The sequence below is a fragment of the Balaenoptera borealis genome (assembly GCF_965194805.1).
Source record: "Balaenoptera borealis genome assembly, chromosome: 20".
Taxonomy (NCBI): Eukaryota; Metazoa; Chordata; class Mammalia; order Artiodactyla; family Balaenopteridae; genus Balaenoptera; species Balaenoptera borealis.
The window spans coordinates 60,319,609-60,333,110 of record NC_138879.1 but is presented as its reverse complement, the minus strand read 5'-3'; the positions used below and the strand labels follow the sequence as shown (position 1 = coordinate 60,333,110).

Below are 13,502 nucleotides of genomic sequence, written 5' to 3'. Positions count from 1 at the left end.
GGTCTAAATTCAGACAGTATTTTTTGGCAAGAATTCCGCATAACAGGTGCTGTGTATACTGCGTCCTATCAGGAGGCATCTGTTGGCAGGTAGTAAGGCTAGGTTGGGGACCCGCATTTAACCTCGACACAAAATAAGCCACCAGACTTTCAGCTCAGCGCCTTTTCTTTACACCGGCAAAGTCGGCTGCGCTGGGGACCCGCAGTGCGGAGTCCACCGCGGGAGGGTCCCTTTGGGTCTCCCACGCCCCTCTCCTGCACATCTTCGCCTGGCCTCGCCCCCGCCGGCCTGGCCACGCCCCGGCCCGGCCCGGCCCATCCCCCACCCCTCCCCATCCCCGCCGGCCCAGCGGGCGGAACCAATAGCGTCTGGCACTGCGCTCGACGTCGCCCGCCCGGACTCTGAATCCCGGCGCGCCGGGCGCACGCGGACGCCGTTCTCGGTGGGCTTCCGACGCACGCTGATCTGCCGCCGCTGACGGGCCAGGGTTCGCGGAGCCGCTGCAGTCTGCCTCGCCTGTGCGCCTGGTTCAGCCGCCGCCATGGGGATCCTGGAGAAGATCTCCGAGATCGAGAAGGAGATCGCCCGCACGCAGAAGAACAAGGGTGAGGGCCGGCCCGGCGGGGCGTCTGCGGCGGGCGGGGGGCGCTGCCGGAGCCGGAGGGGCCGGGCGGGATCCCGAGGGCGCGGATCAGGGCCAGACCTGGGGGCCGAGTAGAGAACCCCAGCATACGGAGCAAGCATCCGACCCGGAGAGGCGGGGTCGGGGTTCGAAGCCGGGTCTCCTGGCGGGCGGGCCTGGTGGATTGGCGCACTGCTCCTTTGTGAGGGAAAGTCCAGGAGGAGACCGCCCCCCCCGCCACAGATACAGCCTCGCCAGCTTCCCGGAGCACCTCGGTGGGGTGGAGGCAGTCAGGACTTGAGTCTGGCGGACCTGGGTTTGGACCCCGGCTCCACCTCGTACATGCTGTGAAAGCTTGGGAAGTCACCTCACCTCAGTGAGCCTCAGTGTCTTCCTCTGCAAATGAGGGTAATAACCCCGTGCCCCCTCTTAGCTCACAACTAAGTTTAACCAGATTCTGTTTGCAAAGCACTGGATGCACGTGAGCACTCGGTATTAAAGTGAGTCCCGCAGCGTAGGTAGCACTTGATGAAGCATCAGATCTGGGCGCAGACTGTAAGGGCTGCGGGAGCTCAGAGGAGAGGAGCAGTGAGGAGAGGAGACCGGTGACACCCAAAAAGGCTTCCAGGAGGAGGTGGGACTTGAGCTGGTTGAGGGGAGGGGATTCCAGGAGAGGGGCACTGCTGAGGCAAAGGCACGGCAGCTGAGGTGAGCACGGCGTGTTCATGGGAGAGTGAGGAGAAGAGTCTAGATGAGAAGGAGGGTCTGCAGTAGTGGGAGATGCGGTTGGCTGTCGTGGGCGAGGCCCAGTGCCTGACCAGCCCTGCTGTGGGGTTGCAGGAGCAGGAAGCAAGCCGGTGGTTGGTCTCAGTGTCTGTCCTCCCTTGGCTGTGAAGTTGGGGGTCTTCCTTCACTCTCATTCTGTAAATACTTGCGGAACCCTTACTAGGTGCCAGGCACTGCGGTTAAAGCGGTGAACAGCTGGCACATCCTTGCCCGCATGGAGCTGACCTTTCAGTGGACCCTCTGTAAACTGGTAGCTGAATACACAAGATAATTTCAGCCAATAATAAACGCTGTGGAGACAAACTAGGGTGATGTAGCAAGCGTGTCGGGGTAGGGGCTGGGGCTACTAAGGTGGGATGATCAGAGAAGACCACCATGAGGTGGGGACGTTTGAGCTGAGACCAGAATGAGAAGAAGGAACCAGCCATGCAAAGACCTGGGGGGAGACTGTTCCTGGCAGAGGAAACAGCTGGTGCAGAGGCCCTGAGGCAAGAATGAACTTGGCTTGTTGAAGGAGCTGAAGGTCTGGGGCTGGAGTGCAGGATGGGAAAGGAGTGGGCCAGTCGTGTAGGCCTTGTAGGTCATGCGAAAGAGTCCAGGTTGCGTTCTGAGGGCAGTGGAAGGTAGTCGAGGGTGTTCAGCAGCAGAGACGTCTGTTTTAAAAGTTCCCCCTGGCTGCTCTGCGGAGTATCATCCGTGGGGCTCAAGGAAAGTAGCAGGGAGGCCTGAGATGCTGCCGCTTTGGCAGTGGTCCAGGAGGGGATGTAAAGGTGATTAAGGGATCAAGACCTAGTCCTTCCCTTCAGAGATGCTCAGTCCCATGCGCTGGGGTGACAGAAAGGACCACGTGAACCTGACTTGCTGAGCCTGTCCTTGACCACTTCTCACTGCCCTCAATTCACTCATTCACTTGCCAAAACACTTCCTGAGCACCACACCGGAAGCTGGGGATCCTGCCCTTCTGGAGGGAGGGAAGCAAAGAAACAAGATTCAGTCGTCCCTCGGTATGGGGGAGGGGGGGAATTGGTTCCGGGACCCACCGCAGATCCCACGATCTGAGAATGCCGCATCCGATAGCCAGCCCTCCATGTCCACGGTCCGCATCCACAGATTCAGTCAACCGCGGACCATGCAGCACTGTGATATCACTGGAAAAAAATTCCCGTATAAGTGGACCCGTGCAGTTCAAACCCGTGTTATTCCAGGGTCGGCTCTAGTTTCAAATGGTGCTGAGAAGCCATGAAGACGACAAATGGGACCAGCGAGGGGCCTGGCAGGGGTGGGGGTTACTGCAGACAGTAATAATAACCAACTTGTATTGAGAGTTTGCTATGTGCTGGTCATTGTTCCCAGAGCTTTCTTTAATCACAGAAATCTGCTGAAGTCGTTACCGCTGCTGACGTCCCTATTTTGCAGATTAAGAAACTGATGCACAAGGAGGTTAAGTAACTTTTCCAAAGTAAAATGGCCTGGAATTTCAGGATGGAATTCCAACACAGGCTCTGAAGCTCTGCGTGACATTGCCTCTGTGTGACTGGACAGGGGAGGCCTCTTCAAAGAGGTGACTTTGAGCTGAGAAGGAGCCAGCCTTGGGAAGATGAGGTTGAAATGGGGTAACAAGTGCAAAGGTCCTGAGGCGAGAATGGGCGGCTGGCCTGTGCGAATGAGAGGGACAGTGGTGGAGACGGGACGGGGCCGGGCCGGTCACCTGACCATAGCGACATGACACGTAGCTGAGGTCCTGTACCCCCGCTCTGCCGCCCTGCAATGCAGCTCCCCATCAGTAGTGTAACTTACGTACATTGAGAATTTGGAAAAAATCGATATCAAGGAGGAGAAAAAGGAAAGTAATTTATAATTAAAATAGGGTTTATTTCAATAAGTGAATGTAGGGGCACAGCCAAGATACAGTGGAGTTACAAGGAGGTGGTGAGGTGTTTGCAGCTCTGGGCAGAATCACCGGGCATGTGGCAGCCACAGTGCAGACAGTGCAGGTGTGTCGTGTGGGTGACTCACGTCCCCTACACGAGGCCTCCCTGTTGGCAGCCTGGGGTCCCAAGCAGGCAAGCCCGTCTAGGTGAAGTTTCAAACAAAACATGCCACAGTCTTCCCTCAACATACACAGTAGTTCCACTCCTGGGAACGTCAGTGTCTGTTAACGCTGTAAAAATGCCCTGTGAGGCTCTGGGCCCCAGAGGTCCTAATCCAGGCTCCCTCTGTGGCCCTGCGACACGGGACAGTTCTTGGCTCTGCTGGACTGACTTACACCTTGTAGAGCTGCGGGCTTCCCCGGTTCCTGCCTGATAAGTGCCCGTGAAGACTTCACCGTCACTTCACCATCGCAGCGACACCTGAAAACGCCCTCCAGGATGCCCCCAGGAGTGGTGCCGCCCTGGCTGAGAACCGCTGACATTGGGTCCTGTCGGTCTGTCGGTTGCTGTCTGGCTCTGAGGGTCCCGGCCCACATTCGGTTGCGTGTATTTGGTTGCATACGGGACCCTCCCAACCCACCCGGGACACTCACCTTCCATCCTGTGTTGTCTTTTAGCCACCGAGTATCACCTGGGCCTGCTGAAAGCAAAACTCGCCAAGTATCGGGCCCAGCTCCTGGAACCCTCCAAATCGTCCTCATCCAAAGGCGAGGGCTTCGATGTCATGAAGTCGGGCGACGCCCGCGTGGCGCTGATCGGCTTCCCCTCTGTGGGTAAGGTCAGTGATGGGCACCGCAGGCCTCGGGGAGGAAGGTGGCTGGTCTCCGCTCTGCCGCGGCCGCGCCCCCTCCCTCCTCTCTGAGCCGGCTCCGGGGTGCAGGAGACCCAGCCTCCCCGGGCCCGGCGGGGACTCTCCAGCAGGAGAGGCCCCGCTGGCCTCTGCCTTGTCCCCGAGCACAGACGTTCACTGAGTGTGCGCCTCGTGCCGGGCACGTTCTGCCCCTGCCCACTCAGCCCCGAGCTCGCGGAGGAGAGGGAAAGGGCAGGCGCGTGGAGCGGGGCAGCTGCCCTGTGAGCAGGTGTGTGAGCAGAGCCCCGAGGAGAGGACCTGAGGCGGAGGCCGTCGGGGAGCGAGGGTGGCGGGGCGCCTTGAACTGACCGGTGTGACCCCCGGGCGGCCGGCGAGCACAGCCAGGCTTTGACTCCTAGGGTGTTGCCGTGGGTTCGCTCGTTTTAGCCTTTTCTTTCGATCTTACTTTCCAGCCTGCAAGGCCTTCTCTCCCGGGTGAGAAGCCCAGGCCGGGAGGAGCCACTCTAGTGACCGAGAGCTGTGCCCTTGGGGTCTGGGCCCTGTTGGGAATCTGGGCTCTCTGAGCACGGGAGGGCGCAGGCCGCCCTCCTGCAGGGGCCAGACAGGTTCAGGGGTGTCCCCCAGGTTGGCCTCTGGCAACCATGGCTCTCAGGGCCGCCCGTCTGTCCACACCTGTCTACCCCACCAGGTTTTTACGTTTCCTCAAGTTTCCAAGAGGCCCCCTGGGCAGAGACTTTGTGATCTGAGGCCTGTGATTCTTTCGTGAGCCCTGTTTTGGGTTCCAGGGGCCTGAGGGCGTGTGAGTGAGCTGTGCCCCGGCTTCCTGCTGACTAGGATGGGGGCGCCGGGCCGGGCCGGGCTGCCCTCCTGGCACTGCCCGCTGCTTTGCTGGCCTCTGGGCCACAGCGTCCATCACTGTGGTCGCCGCGCTCCCCCTGCCTTGTCACCTTCTTCACGAGGTCGGGACCGGGACGAGGTCCAGGGCCCCCAGCAGAAGCAGGACCGCAGGCCGGGTCTCTCAGTGCCGGCCGAGTGTGGCCCCACTCCCACCGTGGGCCAGCCGCGAGGTCCCATCCGGATCCTTTCCGCTCCCCTCCCTCCCTCGCAGCCCCGCGCCACCGGCTGGCGCTCTCAGGCGGGAGGGTCCCTGCCTCCGTGCCCTCCTGGGAGCAGCTGCTGTGTGCCGTGGGACCGACACCTGCTCCAGGTTCTCTGGGCCCAGGAGGGTCTGGAGGGTCCGTGGAGCTGGGGATGGGCCCCAGTGTAGCGGGGGAACCCCTTAGGAACCAGGTCCCTGTGTCCACCTGAGGCAGGCCTGAGGCCTCAGGCACAGGGCGGCCCTGTGGTGTGGAACCCCCCAGGCAGGGCCAGAGGTGACTTTTCCAGCTGTTCTCGTCACACCCCAGCGGGGGGATGGGGGTCTCCCTGAGTCGCAGGCTCCCACACCTGGGCTTCTCCTGGAGGTGGGGCAGGACCCCCACTGCAACGACCTGCTTTCTCCCAGTCTACCTTCCTGAGCCTGATGACCTCCACGGCCAGTGAGGCTGCGTCCTATGAGTTCACAACCCTGACCTGCATCCCTGGGGTCATTGAAGTAAGTCGGGGTTTGCCGGATCCCAGGAGGGAGGGTGAGCGTGTGTGTGTGTGTGTCGTGTGCGTGGGGAGGCTCTGGGCTGAGCTGGGGGCTGGGGCTGCCGGGACCCCAGAGACGCCTGGCCCGTCCTGCAATCCTGGCTGGTTCCGAGAGTCTGCCAGCATGCACAGCTCTCCCCGGTGCCCCTCTGTGCCCCACTGCCCTGTACCGCCCCGGCTCGGGTCACCTGTGGCTGGCTGGCTGGCTCCTTCTGTTCCCCGAGAAGCTTTGGAGCCTTGGGGAGCTGGGGCTCTGTGGCCGTGGGCCTCCCTCCGCGAGGTGGTTTCCCTGTGAGGAGCTCTTACCGTCAGCAGTGGCCGCTGGGGGCTTATAGAAGCGCACGCCCTCCAGGCGGCCCCTCGGCTCTCGGGGCATGGTCTGCGCCAGGCTGGCTGGGGTGGGGACGTGGCTCAGACTTGGCCCGGGAGGCCCCTTTGCAGCCCGCCGGCCCCGCCTTACCTCCTCTCCTGCATCCTAGTACAAAGGCGCCAACATCCAGCTCCTGGACCTCCCTGGAATCATCGAAGGCGCAGCACAAGGTGGGAGGGGGAGCAGGTGGTGGGGGCGGGGTGGAGCCCAGGCCCCCCTGTGGGCGCCTGGGGACAGTTGACGGGAGGGTTGGGCTCACAGCCCCTCCCAGGGCCCAGTGCTCTGTTCCCGAGGGACTCTGGCCTCAGAGCTGAGGGGACCGAGGCCCGGGAGGTGGGTGACTTGCCCAGGGCCGCACGGCTCACCAGGCAGCTTTGGTTCCCACGTCCAGTGTGTGGTGGACCCCGCCAGGGATGGGCGCATGGCAGTGGAGCCCTGTTCTCTGAGATGGGACACGCCCTCGGCTTTGGTGGCGGGTGGCTGCCCGCTGGGGTCATCCCTCCCTTGCCAGGTGCCAGCTCCGTGTGGACCGTTGGCTCGCTTAATCCTCTGACACCCCTGTGACTGAGCGAGTGTCGTCATTTCCTTCTCACGGCCGGGAGGAGCGCGGGGACGGACGGCTGAGCGTCTGCCCGTCTGCCCGTGCCCCTGTGGAGTGCGGGACTGGAGTTGGAGCCTCCTCCTGGGGGTCCCGTGCCCACCGCCCTCATCAGGGCGAGGTCCTGCCTACTTGGATTGGCGTGGGGAGCGATGGTGGACCCCCAGGAACCTGCCATCCCAGCCAGCAGGAGGAGGCCTGGCCCCCGCGGGGGAGGCCCACCCGCTGTAGTCAGGAGGCCCCTGGAGACCACTGGGTCCCCTGCTGTGACGTCAGTCCCCAAGTGGCTGTGTGACCGTGGCCTGGTGCCTGCCTTCTCTGGTTGTCTGATGGCAGGGTCTGACCTTGGTGGCGGCTCCTACAGCCCCTCCCCCTGTGCCGTCTGCTGCTTCCTCTCTGTAACCCTGGTTCCGGGAGGGGCGGACTCGTCACATCCTGGAACCACGTAGCTTTGTGGTCTTGGGCAAGTGGCTGAGTGTTGCTAAGCCAGGCCTCGGTTTGCTCGTGTCTGGAACAGGCAGATAACACCGACTGCCCGGCGTGGCTCTGCGGGTGGAGGAGCACCCAGCTCAGGGCCCACGGGGGGGTGGGCAGCGGGGGGCGCTTCTCCTCCCCAGGCGCTGGTGTCGGGGTTCCTCCTAAAACACATTTCCACGAGTAAGACAGGGCTCAAGAGAAGTGCCAGCCCGGGGGTGGCACGTGGCAGAGTCCATGCGGGTCTGTAAGGGGCAGGAATCTATGCGCCGTGGGCTAGGGGCGTCCCGCGGTCCTGCCCATGTCACTGTGTAACCACGTTCCTCCCTCCTGACCAGGGAAGGGCCGTGGCCGGCAGGTGATCGCCGTGGCACGCACAGCCGACGTCGTCATCATGATGCTGGACGCCACCAAGGGAGAGGTGCAGAGGTCCGCAGTTGGGGCGGGGCAGGCTGACAGCCTGGGAAGGCCCTGCGGGGGGAACAGGACACTGGCTACCGCCCGTGTGTCCCTGAGTTCATGGTGGGTGGTCCCAGGGGTGCTTGGCCCTCTGCCACGTGGGAGCAGTGGCAGGACTGTCCACGGCTACACCCAGTGCAGGCGGCCTGGGGCAGCCTCCCTGAGAGGCTTGTGTCTGGAGGATGGGGCTGTGCCGTGCCACCCAGGCTCTGGCTCCTGCCTGCAGGGGCCTGGGTGCCCCGTTGCTGCCCAGAGTCTGCCAGGAGCCCGGCCCCAAACAGCAGAGCCTTGCTCACGCCCTGGCTTGCGGCTGAGGGCACAGCAGGCCAATCTGCACCCTGGCCGCACACCAGCCGATCTCCCCTCGGACCGGCCAGAGGGTCTGGGGCTCCTCCTCAGCACCTTTGGTTGCTGGGAGGGGACGTTCGGCGGCTGGTGGCGGGTGCGGGAGGGCCGGCCGTGGAGAGTGGGGGCCGCACGGCCTGCCCCGGGCACCTGTGAAGGCCACGGGTTCTCCACCAGGTCCCTGCTGGAGAAGGAGCTGGGGTCGGTCGGCATCCGCCTCAACAAGCACAAGCCCAACATCTACTTCAAGGTGAGGCCTCGGCCTCTGAGCCTCGGCGAGGGGGTGGGACCGGCCGCGGCCCGCGGGGCGAGGGGTGCGGGCTGCAGCTGCCGCCGTCAGCATCACCCCTCCCTCGCTCCTCCAGCCCAAGAAAGGAGGCGGCATCTCCTTCAACTCGACGGTCACACTGACGCAGTGCTCAGAGAAGCTGGTGCAGCTGATCTTGCACGAGTACAGCATCCTTCCCGGGGGTGCGAGAGGCCCGGGTGACTCAGACTGCCCACACCACCCAGCTCCGTCCAAGCCGCGGGAAAGCTGCGGCCAGCTCCCATGAGGCACGTCTGTCCCCTTTGCCTCACGCTCCCCAAGCTTCGGGCTGGCCAGGCCGCAGCCGTGCACTCCTGGCTCCTTGCAGGGTACGAGGCCGGTCACGTGTGGAAGGAAGACGAGACGGCGAGGGACGGGGCCTCCTGGGTTGGGGAGGCCTCGGGGAGACCCCGGGGGTGGGGGGTGGCCAGGCTGGGGGCGGGGGTTGGAGCGGAGGCAGGGTGGCCGCGGGGGGAGCTCGTGTTGTAGGGGAAGCGGGACCAGCGCTCCGGGCTCTGGAACTGTGGCTGCCTTGGCGATCCTGGCAAGTACGTCGTTTCTTCTGTTGTAACGGCAAAGATTTAAAATATTGATTGAACCCCTTACACGTTGTGCTTCCTTGAGAAAAGTGAGGGAGCTCCCCAAACGGTAAAACCGTGAAAGCAGGTAACCTTACGGTCCCTCTCGGCAGTGTATCTCGCGATCAGCTGTTTCAGGCCCTGCTGGGGCGGGGGGGGGGGGGGGGGCGCTGCTGGCGCGCAGGTTGCCCTTAACCCTAGCCCCTCAGAGATCTTCAATGCGGAGGTGCTCTTCCGAGAAGACTGCTCCCCGGACGAGTTCATAGACGTGATCATGGGCAACCGCGTGTACATGCCCTGCTTGTATGTAAGTGGTGCCAGCCCCCGGGGCAGCCATGTGGGAGGGGAGCCCTCACCCCAGGGGCTGCTTGAGTCCCGCAGGCGCCTTGGGCTTGACCCCGGAGTGCCAGCCCAGCCTCTCTGGGGGGCCGGGGGCCTCAGGCCCCTTCATCCTCTCCCCATCCTTGAGTCAGCAGGTGGGGCCCTGTTGCCGCACTGCTCTGTTCCTCTCATTCCCCAACACCCCCTCCCCCTTTGCAACCCCAGGTTTATAATAAAATCGACCAGATCTCAATGGAGGAAGTGGACCGCCTGGCCCGGAAACCTGACAGCGTGGTCATTAGGTGAGGCTCGCGGCTGCCCTCTCTGAGCGGGAGTCCATCTGTCAGGCCTCTGTGCGCCCCGGGGTAGAGAGGCCATCCCGGTAGCTGCTGGTGACCTTGGCCGAGGCCCCCCTAACCTGTCTGGGGCAGGTGGGTGATGGGGTAAGCTCTGGTTAAGAAAACAGAAGGACTTCATCCGCCAAGGTCTGGGAGTGAGAGTGGTTAGCGGCTTCGTGGGTAGCAGTTAACTGCAGACCCCCAGAGAGAGCCAGGCTGTAGCCCGCTGCTCCTGAGGCCCTGGAAGATGTGGCTTCTGTCACCTCCGCTGGGAGGGAGAAGGGACTGAAGTCCTCGGGTGGGGGCTTCTCTGAGGGGTGGGTCCCGGGAGCCGCCTGCGCTCTGGCCCGCCATGGCCGCGGGGCCCTCTGTCGGGGCAGCCTGGCTTTGTGCCCACCCTGCTGGCTCCCCAGCTCCACCCAGGTGCTCTGTAGCGTCACGGTGACGCTTGGCTCTTGGGGAGCGGGACCTTGGGAACTGGGGAGGAGGGGGGCCCTGGGCCCACGCGAGGACTGCTTCCTGGGCGTCCCTAGCGGCCACGAAGAGCAGCAGCGAGCGGGTGTCCTTCCCGCAGGACAGCTCGGCTCCCCTCCTGCTGCTGCGTCTGGGCCCCGTCCTCAGGGCCCCGCAGGCCGCCCCTGTACCTGCTCACGTGCATCGCAGGGGAGGGCGGGTCCCCACTCAGGGCAATACAGCGGCAAAGGACCAAGCCAGGGGTCACCGCATCGCTGAAACCCCTGCCGGGCAGCCCTGGGCCGCTCGGGGGGTGGGCTCTGCATTGTCATCCTCTGCCTCTGGCCACCCCAGCTGCCACAGGTGCCCTGTGCCCGCCACACGGCCCCGGAGAGACGGCAGGCTGTGCTGGGCGTGAACGTGACAGTGACAAGAGGCGTTGGCAGCTGAAGCGCCGTCAGGCCTGCAGTTGTGCTGCCCCATGGGCGCCAGCTGGGCCGCACTGGCCTGGGTGCCGGGAGCCCTGGAAGCTCTGACCGGCCCCTTCCTCCCGGCAGCTGCGGCATGAAGCTGAACCTGGACTACCTGCTGGAGATGCTCTGGGAGTACCTGGCCCTGACCTGCATCTACACCAAGAAGAGAGGCCGTGAGTCAGGGCCGCGCGGCCCAAGAGGCGGCCGGGCCTCCCCCTCCCCCGGGTTGCCCAGCCTGCGCGAGGCGCCCAGAGCCCCGGCCCAGCCAGTCTCTTACACGACGGCTTTTCTCCCGTCTCAGAGCCGGCACCACCCTCCACCGCAGCCTGTCAGAGGCCTTGGCCTGAGCCCTTGTGGCAAAGAATGCCGAGTTCTGGGGCTGCTGGTCTTGAGGGGGATGTGGGGATGGGACAGACACCGCCGGCGGTGGCTCCCCGGGCAGTGACAGACGCTACATCAAGGCTTTAGGGCACTGGGCACAGGGGCCTCTGCGACGTCCCACCCCTGTGCACACGCCTCACACCCCACGGCCTAGTGGCCGAGTTTGGGAAGTTTGCATCGACCCTGGCCGTGTCCGCAGAGGGAGATGAGGCTACCTGGCCGGGGCCGGTCCAGCCCGGGTTCTCCTGCGGGACCCCTCGGCCGGGGCTCTTGTGGCTGATGGGCTTGCAGGAGTTTGCACGCTGGACTGGGGTGTAGTTTGATTTTCTGTGTTGAGTCAAAGCTATAGAAGTCTGTTCGGGGCTTTTAGCGAGGGTGTGCCTGGGAGTGGGGGAAGGGCAGGCCAAGGCCGGAGACTGGAAGGGCCTCCGTTTCCTGCGGAGGGGGGCTGCGTGGCAGCGGGCCCTGACTCTGCTGACTTCCCGCCCCGCCCCGCCCGTCTATGCAGAGAGGCCGGACTTCACGGACGCCATCATCCTCCGGAAAGGGGCCTCTGTGGAGCACGTGGTGAGTTGAGGAGACCTGCCCAGGCCGGGGTTGGGGGAGCTCTGCCCATCGCCCGGGGTCCTGCCTGACGTCCTCCCGGCCCTCAGCCGCCGCGTTGCAATTGGGTGCTGGACACGTGTCCCGCCACCCGGCTGCAGTTAGGGGGCGGCGTGGAATGGGGTCCAGCGGGTAAGGCACTCGGCTCACTGCCCGGCGCGGGGAAGATGCCTGGGAAGCGGTCGTCACCATCCTGTCCCACCAGGGCTGCGGGGTCCTCGGGGCCATTCAGGCGTCCGGTCAGCAGAGCTGCCGCCCAGGACGATTCTGGGTTGTGCGTTCCCAGGCGTGTCTCCCCCACGCTTGCCCCCACTCAGCCCCCCGCGCAGCCCGCCCCTCCACGCGCCCCATCGGCTCCGCGCCCGGGGGCTCAGTGCACCCAACACGCTAGTGAGCGTCAGTGCCCAGCCGGAACTGGGGTCCTTGGGGGTCAACAGATGCCAGCCGCCCGATCCTGCAGCTGAACAGTCCCACACAGAGGGGAGTGCAGTGGGGGGTGGCACACGCCCTGGCCCTCTCAGGCCCTGTCAGGACGTGGGGCTCCCGCCACACCTGGCGGGACAGCCGCAGAGGCCGGGAGCAGAAGTCTGTTCCAGGCAGCGGGGCGGCGGGTGCGAAGGGCTCACCATCCAACTCTCTCCCGTCCCCCAGTGCCACCGCATCCACCGGTCACTCGCCAGCCAGTTCAAGTACGCGCTGGTGTGGGTGAGTCTCGGGCGGGAGGCGGGCAGGGTCACCCGGGGCAGCCCCAGGGTCAGGCAGGAGCTCCCGTCCTTCCGCGTGGGGACTGGGGTGTCGGTCAGTCCTGCTCTACGGGCTGTGTGGCTTGCAGACTGGACACGGCCCTCCCGCTTTGGGATCCGGGCCGGTTGGACCGCTGGGAGTCCTGCTGTCAGAGGCTGCGGGGTCTGCTGGCGCTGGGACCCCCACTCTAGACCCCCCATCTGCACCTCCACCCCCTTCCAGTGACACTGTCGGCCTCGGCCGGGTGGGTACAGAGGCTGATGTGGCCCCCCGTCCCGCTCCCCACTCAGGGCACCAGCACCAAGTACAGCCCGCAGCGGGTGGGCCTGACCCACACCATGGAGCACGAGGACGTCATCCAGATCGTGAAGAAGTAGTGGCCCCGCCCCCGCCCCCCATGGGACTCACCGGAGCCTAAACTGGGAAAATACAAATGCACCCCAGGAAGGGGCCTCTCACGTCTCTGCTGTTTGCAGAAATTTCTTCAATGGGCAGATGGTGGAGAGCATGCTGGGGCCTTGGGATGAGGTTGGGGATGGGCTGGGCTGGCGGCGTTTCCCGTGAGACTGGACTCTGGAAGGGGTCCTATTTGGGTCCCTGGGCCTGCGCCGTCTCCCCCCCACCCCACCCCTGGCCCCGTCCAGCGCAGAGTGAGCGAGTTGCCCACCTGCCCCCCGCTAGGGCCTAGTGCAGACGGCTGGCCTGGTGCCGGGCGGGGAGCTGGGCCTACTTGGGTCGCTGGCGGCCCCTCAGCTCCTGCCAGCTTCTCTGGTTCTCAGGGAGGGCGCTGCCCAGGACAAAACCCCCTATCCGCCCCCCATCCCCGGGCACCCCCTGCCCAGCACAGAGCCCAGGACCCGCCCGGCGCAGACACCTGGGCTGGGGGATTTGGAGTCTGGGCTCTGCGCTTTCTCTAAATACCACCCCGCCCTGCACCCCCAATCTCTCGGCTGTCCTTCCTGAAATAAAAGTGGAAACAATGCCTGTTCACTAAGGACAGTTTTGTAAGTTTGCTGAACTCGGTGGCCAGGTTGGGTCGGGGCAGCCGTGAGCGTGTGGAGCCTGGGCCTCGGGGGAGCAGGCCCAAGCCTGGGGTTCAGGGGGGCCTCTGTGAGGAGGGATGCGAGGCGCCGTGCGGGCCTGCGAGCAGCCTGGGCTCCAGGGGCAGTGACTTGCCCTCGGCTACACGGCTTGTGAGCGCAGAGCTGGGATTTGAACCCCAGTCTGAGGCTGCTGAGCCCATGAGAAGACTTCCTCCTGGCCCTGCAGCCTTTGG

At 64.4% G+C, this 13,502-nt stretch overlaps 1 protein-coding gene across 4 annotated transcripts; it reads left to right on the top strand.

The window, feature by feature from the left end:
* The first annotated feature begins 403 nt into the window (after positions 1-403).
* DRG2 (developmentally regulated GTP binding protein 2) lies at positions 404-13,223 on the top strand. 4 transcript variants are annotated; one of them, XM_082373037.1, is made up of 13 exons: positions 416-605; positions 3,957-4,117; positions 5,655-5,744; positions 6,262-6,322; positions 7,563-7,653; positions 8,206-8,278; positions 8,394-8,484; positions 9,123-9,220; positions 9,460-9,536; positions 10,583-10,671; positions 11,388-11,446; positions 12,134-12,187; positions 12,517-13,223. In XM_082373037.1, exons 1-13 carry the CDS (start codon positions 542-544, stop codon positions 12,601-12,603), a joined length of 1,095 nt encoding a protein of 364 aa, XP_082229163.1. In that variant the 5' UTR covers positions 416-541; the 3' UTR covers positions 12,604-13,223. The 4 variants fall into 4 exon arrangements, with proteins under 4 accessions (XP_082229161.1, XP_082229162.1, XP_082229160.1 ...); XM_082373035.1 differs by having other exon boundaries at positions 404-605; positions 3,957-4,112; positions 5,614-5,744; positions 7,563-8,278; positions 12,134-12,171; XM_082373036.1 differs by having other exon boundaries at positions 404-605; positions 3,957-4,112; positions 5,614-5,744; positions 7,563-8,278; positions 12,449-12,577.
* The last annotated feature ends 279 nt before the right edge of the window (positions 13,224-13,502 follow it).